Genomic DNA, 7,402 nt, shown 5'->3' with positions numbered 1-7,402 from the left:
CACTGTAGAGAGAGAGAGAAAGAGGGCTCTTCTATATATATATATATATATAGAGAGAGAGAGAGAGAGAGTTATCATCCGTCATCTCTGACTTACTGGAGACTTTCGGTTTTCGGGTTGGGGCTTCCAAGCCGCTTTGTGGACAAGATATCTTTTTTTAGAATTTTCTTCCGCAGAGAGATTTTGATATTGCGCAAGATCATACATAGCGAAGACTTTGCGACGGAGAAAAGGATTTCCACGAACTTCTCTCTCTCTCTCTCCGTTCTTGCAAGGTACTTCCGCTCTTCCAAACCTAATCACCGTCATTTCCCTGAGTTTTATACTCAATTACATGTGGTATGTAGACATAAATACTTGTTGATATATATATGCTGTCTTGGCTCTTTAATTGGACCTCTGGATCCTCACTACCCTTGTTAAGAAAAGGTATGTGTTTTGCTAAAACTAGGGAACTGCAAATTAACCCGATCTAGCCATTTCAACTGTTAAAATGTCTCAACTTTGATGGTAAAGTAATTTGGTATTATCACTTTGAATATCCATTTTCGGTGTCTTTTCAAGAAGCTAATTTTGGTTTTATTGCTATATTGGAGAACTTTGGAAATTAATTTGAATTCGATAGTCAATTTTAAGTTATAAATATGGCTTCAATTTTTGCTACATTTAAAGTTATTTTTAGGCTCTCCTCTGCAAATGCATTTTTCCAGTTTCCAGCGGCCGTGACCAATAAAACTTAAGTTATCTATTCTTTATGGTTTCAATAATAATATTTTTTGCCCCCTGTTTTGACTTTCTAGTGGGCTATTCGTTTCGCTCGTTGATTCATCCTTTCGAAAGATCATCACCATTTATAATTATGAAATGATGATTCTACATTAAGCATCTATTTGTGTAAGTTCTTTTAGGCGTACAAGTAACATGTTGAATTTCTATGCTCTGCCAATCTAATTGGATTAATTTGATTAGTCAAGGGTGTGTGATGGTGTCTGATTATAGAATGATCACTTCATTCTTTTATTGAGCACAGGAAGATACCTAAACACTGGGTTTTGGTATTCCAAAGCACCGATCCGATAGTAACATAAGGATTTATATATACTTTATAAATGAGCCACCTCTCTGTTTCTATTAACTTCGCCAGCCAGCCTCAGATATCTGTTGGAATGGGTTGTGCATTCAACTTGTTGGGGGAAACTAGAGAAAATAAAAGAATTATGCTGATGTGGTTTGCACATGTCAATGTTGAGAGATTAAGGTGGTGGTAAAGATGAAGTTAATTACCGAAAAGGGGAAGATGATATGCAAAGATTGTTTTTGATCTAAATCCTGATGGCAGAAATATAATAGAGAGGATGAAGCGGTGGTGATCATGAGTAGTCAGCAAAATAAAGGTGCTAAAAGAATGAGCAAGACGCATACGATTGATTTATTTGATTGGTCAATGAGGCTGTGAAGTGAAACCTGATTGGTTATACATTTCAGAAATGGGATTTACTAAATCTCTCCCTGCTCTTTTTCTAGTCTCTTATTCCATATAGTTCCGTGGTTAGACCCTGCTGTCCTAATTTCTTGCCTTCCGTCCTCGCATATTAACTCTCTTTTAGGGATGAACAAGTGTAGCAGTATGCAGTGATCTGGAAGCTTGCAATGTGTACATCATCATAGTTCTACAATCTAATTATTATTAGGTTGCAGCGGAGAAATTAAAATATTTGATAAGAGTACGAACTTACTAGCACAATTTTAATTCGATAATCTCATCCTTCCAAAGTGGTATTAGAATTACTTTGGAATAATGATTTGAGCAATTTAACTTTCTTTGATTTTTACAATATGGCGATGCCTTCTTTATTCAGCAACATCTGTATGCATGAATTGAAAAAGCTTCTGATAACAGCGTGCATTTATCTACCTTTTTATTTCATTGTCGTTATATCAGAGTGTGATGCAATAAAATTGTCTTAAATGTTTGACACATCAACATCTCACAAAACAAAATTTTAAGGTTAAATTGACCCTACAATTCTTAAATTTTAGTTATTTAACTCAAACGACACTTTAAATTAGTTTAATCAGTGCTTGACCTTTCTAAGAATTAGTCCTAACACTCCTACCATTACTAGCAGTGTTAAATAGATTGATTATATATCTCCTGAACTTTAGATCCTTGGCCTAAATAACTTTTGCTTTTTGTCGAATTAGTTTTGGTCTTTTCAAAAAAAATTCAAGAACTGATTTGACAAATCAAATTTAGGGAGTGTACGATCAATTTACTTAACACCGTTAATAATGGAGAGGGTATCGTGATTAATTTTAAGAAGTTTAGAGATTAATTATGTTAATTTTAAAGTTTGACAAAAATAAAAATTAATAATCAACATTTTAAGTGTATATGACGAATTTACTCAATTTTTAAATTATACATACTCCAAGGTGGCCCGGATAATTGCTAGAGCATCAAAGCCTAGTAATGGTTTAAATGCTTTTTACCAACTGAACTTCTTATGAGAGTCACCATTGTGATACCTGATTGAAGCCAACCATGATGATGATGGCCATCGGCAACTATTGTTTGTATACCATGTGTGCTAGTTTACATCTCATAATCAAGCAATTAATAAATAAAACCCCTTTTTTTTTTTTTTGCGTTCCTTCCCCTTGTAACTAATCCAAAATTCTGGATTATTGTGATTGCAGAAATTGGGAGCCTCCTAGCCTTCAACACGGGCACTGTTCATGCCATTTACTATTGTTCTTAGTTTTAGGACTATCATAGTATATGATTGCAGCCAAATAGCCTGACAACCGTAAGAATATGAGCACTCAGTTGACTACAAATTCCCGACTTGTGAGATGCCCCATCTGTCGTGTGCTTCTGACAGAGTCGGAAAACGTTCCCGTGTACCGATGTGGTGGATGTAACACAATTCTCAAAGGTAATTATAATCTTTTAAGGATTTAGTTTAAGCTTTGGTTGCCATAGAGAAAGGATGGTCTATCAGTTACGTGGAACATGCTAGGAGTAGTGCCCTGTAGGGCTACTTTTATCTAATTAGTAGTTTTTTTGTGTTTCTTGCGCCTCCTTTTTTCCGTCTTTTTCTATTTCCTGCATGTTCCACGTAATTAGAAGCCCTACTACTTTTATTTTTTTGTTCTTTTTTAAGATATATATTTTGCGTTCAAGTGCTGGGATTCAGTTTTTGTTTTTCCCCTTTGCGGAGGAGGGAGGGGTGGGAGAGTAGGACTTCTATAGCTGATGATCGTCTCCCTGCTTGCAAACATTGCTGAACAGTCCACTTCTAGTTTGAATTGATTTTATACTAACCCTATACTTTCATACAGCCAAAAGGAAAAGAAATGGCACCAAGGACAGAGAATCAAACAAACAAGGAATGGACACCACCCAAAAAAAAGTGTCAGGGCCTTGTTCTGAAGTCACGAACTCTCTAAGATCAAATCAAGAGGAAACACTTACTCCTACTGGAGAAATGCCATTGGACAAACACGGTGGAAGTGATCAAAATGAAATTGAAAAGGATATCCATAGGCAGCAATCTCCAGATGTTAACTTTTCCAGTGAACTTTCTTCACAGCTCAAATGCCAGGGGAATGGAGGAGGGTCGCCAAAAGCCAAGGAAGAAATAGAAGCTGAACAAGATGAATGTGCTGCGGATGAAAAATATGGAAGCAATCAAAACAAATCTGGACACTGCAATGTGAATCAGCGTGGAGGTGTAATTTTGGCCAATGAAGTTGCTTCATCAACGGGTCTTAATCAGCCTGAGAGTGAGGAACCTTCACCAGGATCTGGAGCTCATCGTGAAGTGGATGAGAATTGTTTGGAGGAAAATAATAAATGGAATCAAAATGAATATGGACATTTCCCTGGGAAGCAAACTGGAGTTCCAGGCTATTCTGATGAAGTTGCTTCATCAAGAGAACTTCATCATTGCAGGGAGGAGACCTTTCCAGTCGGTGGATCTCTTTGCGAATTGGACGAAAATAGGAATTGTTTAGAACAAGACAACGAAACAGAGCAAATTGAATCCGGAGATTGCAAGAGGGAGTGGCCTGGAGATGTAAAACTTTCAGATGAAGTTTCTTCATCGACTGAGCTTACTTGTCAGGAAATTGAGGACTTATCACCAATGGTTGGAACAATTACAGAATTGGACAAGAACCCGAAGAGTTGTTTCATACCAGGAAGTTCCCCTGATAATGCAAGAGAACAAATTGAATTTGAAGATTTCAAGGAGGAGTGGCCCGGAAATCTAAAACTTCCAAATGAAGTTTCTTCATCATCTGAGCTTACTTGTCAGGAAATTGAAGACTCAGCTCCAGGCGGAACAAATACTGGATTGAATGACAACCCGAAGAGTTGTTTCATGCCTGGAGATGAACTTTCATCATCAACTGAACTTACTAGTCCGGAAATTGAAGAGTCATCTCCAATGGTTGGAACAAATACTGGATTGAATGAGAACTACAAGAGTTGTTTCATATCTGGAAGTTCCACTGATCATGAAAGAGAGCAAATTGAATTTGAAGATTGCAAGAGGGAGTGTCCTGAAGATGTGAAACTTTTGAATGAAGTTTCTTCATCGACTGAGCTTACATGTCAGGAAATTGAAGACTCATCTCCAATGGTTCCAACGGTTGGAACAAATACAGGATTGGACAAGAACTTGAAAAGTTGTTCCATATCTGGAAGTTCCACTGCTAAAGACCTGCTGGTTCTTGACATGATGGATTCAGAAAACACCGCTCAGAGGTCATCTGGTGAAAGTATTATAACAGATAATCTTATGTCTCCTCACATTGAACAGCCGGAGCAGTCTGAGAAAAGAACGTCCACCAGTGCTTTAGACCATATGAGATCCGGTGATGCTTCCGATAATATTGCAATAACCAATCCATTGTCTGGATTCAGTGCCACGCTCCAAGATTTGCCTAAATCTCCTACCACCCGGAGCAGTAATGCTTATGATGGCAGTGTCTCTTCCTATGATGGGACTGATGATCAAATCCCTCGCAAACATCTTCATCTATCGAGCAGACAAGTTATGAAGGCTGGGTATTTGGATGCCAGAATGACGCCGAGATCCAGAAGGGGGGAGCTTACGCCTAAGATTACCAGTGGTCACGCAGAAAAGCAGCATAATGCTTGGGCCGCCTCATCAATTTCATTGGAAAACAAGAAACATGCCATGAAAGGCAGAAAATGGAATCGGGATGACTTTCTGGAAGCCAGGAGACATGCCCATACCATTAGGAGCAGAATGAATTTTGAGACACACGAACATCTGCCTAGGGTGCCCCTTCATTTAAGAAGTCCCTTAGTTGACTATGAAAACGGGAACCCTTCAAGTTATGGAAGGAGTGCGTTCGTTTGCAGTACAAGCCTTCATCCTCCTAACGCAACTGAGTACCCTGAACAGGAGAAAATGGAACTGTTAAAGATGGTTTATGAATTGCAGGATCAGCTTAAAAAAGTACTTATTTCAAAAGAGAAGGCAAATGGAAGATATCCTGGAGTTACTGGAAAGGGAAAGCAGGTACCGTCTTACTACACCAGCCTATCACCAGAGTCGGAAATGATGTATGATGGCTTGTGTTGTGCTAACTATCCTAGAAGATGCCACCATGGAAAATTTTGCCCCTGTCAAAGTCGAACCTCACTACAACCTTTCTCAGCAGAGGCCACAATTGGCAGGTGCCAAGGGGAACACTCCTGTTTTCATTGCCGTCCACAAGATTGGCGGTATTCAGCACCACTGCCTCCGCACAATGTCTATATGAAAAGCCACTGCACTACCCACCCCAGTCCAAGATATCACAGTCTCTACGCCTATAGTCCATCGAGCCCCCGACACTATGTAGGGTCTGAATGTTCCTTACAGAGCTACGATGCTAGGTCTGATAATCATTCTCACATGCATCACGAGGAGAAGGGATATTACGAGGAGAGACATAACTTAGTGAAGAGACATGTCAGACCCGTCTCAGGTGGAGCCCCATTCATTGTCTGTTACCATTGCGGGGAGCTGCTGCATCTACCTGCAGATTCTCTCCTCTTCAACAGGAGATACCATCAACTGAAGTGCGGTGTTTGCTCGCGTGTACTGAAGTTTTCATTTCAAAATAGGGCTCGTATAGTTCCATATACTGAGTACACTCCAAGCGCTAGAGCTCCTCCACCTAGTGAGGTTGATTACCCCGGTGATGCTGCCAATGGAGGGGCGTTGGCGTCAGCATCTTATGTTCCAAATGCAGATCTGGTCTCGTGCTCAGATGATTATGGGTCATCATTCTGCAAAAGTGGCTCCACTGAGGGGGAGATCTCTGCTGCACTGCCATCCCACACCCACGAAACCTATTCTAATGATCGAAGGATATCATCTTGTAGTTCTTTGGATCATATAAAAGAGAGAAAGCGGCCCGTGTTCAGAGAGTCTTTAAACAGATACTGGGATCCTGTGCAAACATTTGATGGGCCTTCCTCATCCAAGGCGGGTAAATTATCCTCAGAGATTGAGGAATTGCCTAGAGCAAGTTCGCCACTTTATAGGCTCATGGAATATTCCTCCCCAAGAGAAGTGATGAATAGCTGACGAGTTACACAATAGAACAAAAGACTCAGGTGCAGAAACTCGTACATTCTGGGGACTATCCTGGGATTCTTAATTTGTATACTTGGAAAACTTTTGCCGAGGCTGTGGATTATTAATGTATATAGTGATGCAACGAATTTTCCTGGAGGAACATTAGAATGGCAACATTGGTTAGCTCATTATTGAGGAATGTAGAGTGATGGTCGAGTAAATGAAGGCCCAATTAAAGAGTGAACTTTCAGAAAATTGGATTGGGTTAAGTCTGATGCCAAGTCCCGGTTCCTTGTTCTTCACATTGTGTACAGACCAAAGAAAAACAGGTTACTTTCAGAGCAAGGGAGACGCCGAACCCGATTGTTGTTGTATGATTTACTTATTGGTGTCCATTGCACCCACCGGGATGTAAAAAACTGCTCTGTTTTTGACACAGCCTTTCCCATCTAAAGTGAATTATTCTCCTAGTGTTGTGTTTGTTATTGACACCAAAAGAAGCCACCAAGCTTAAGGTTTCCATCTACTACCATTCTTATTCTTTTTATTTTCAATTGTTTCATACATATACATATACATATACATATACATATATATATATATATATTTGTTTACTTGTAATAGCTTTTGTTTCCTTACTTTTTCTACTTTCTTCCAGGGAATGTGATCTATTAAGAGAATGCAAGAATTGACAGCCAACTAGGAATGTAACAGCCATAAGGAGTTGAGACAGGTTTTACATAAGTCAACTTGATCCAGGCGGATAGCACATTAATAACCAGGCTAACAATCGATCG

At 39.4% G+C, this 7,402-nt stretch overlaps 1 protein-coding gene across 3 annotated transcripts; it reads left to right on the top strand.

The window, feature by feature from the left end:
• Window positions 1-7,150, top strand: LOC127797592 (uncharacterized). Of its 3 annotated transcripts, none has more exons than XM_052330623.1 (3): window positions 1-275; window positions 2,701-2,939; window positions 3,346-7,150. In XM_052330623.1, exons 2-3 carry the CDS (start codon window positions 2,819-2,821, stop codon window positions 6,612-6,614), a joined length of 3,390 nt encoding a protein of 1,129 aa, XP_052186583.1. In that variant the 5' UTR covers window positions 1-275; window positions 2,701-2,818; the 3' UTR covers window positions 6,615-7,150. The 3 variants fall into 3 exon arrangements, with proteins under 3 accessions (XP_052186583.1, XP_052186585.1, XP_052186584.1); XM_052330624.1 differs by lacking the exon at window positions 1-275 and adding an exon at window positions 408-429; XM_052330625.1 differs by lacking the exon at window positions 2,701-2,939.
• Window positions 7,151-7,402: the final 252 nt, after the last annotated feature.

Source organism: Diospyros lotus, chromosome 3, assembly GCF_014633365.1.
Source record: "Diospyros lotus cultivar Yz01 chromosome 3, ASM1463336v1, whole genome shotgun sequence".
NCBI lineage: Eukaryota > Viridiplantae > Streptophyta > Magnoliopsida > Ericales > Ebenaceae > Diospyros > Diospyros lotus.
The sequence above is the reverse complement of the archived record's forward strand: the minus strand, read 5'-3'. Positions and strand labels throughout refer to the sequence as shown.

Coding starts and splice junctions, on each gene's coding strand:
- LOC127797592 (XM_052330623.1), top strand. CDS start 2,819: ATGAGCACTCAGTTGACTACAAATTCCCGACTTGTGAGATGCCCCATC. Junction 2,940..3,345: donor ATGTAACACAATTCTCAAAG/GTAATTATAATC, acceptor ACTTTCATACAG/CCAAAAGGAAAAGAAATGGC.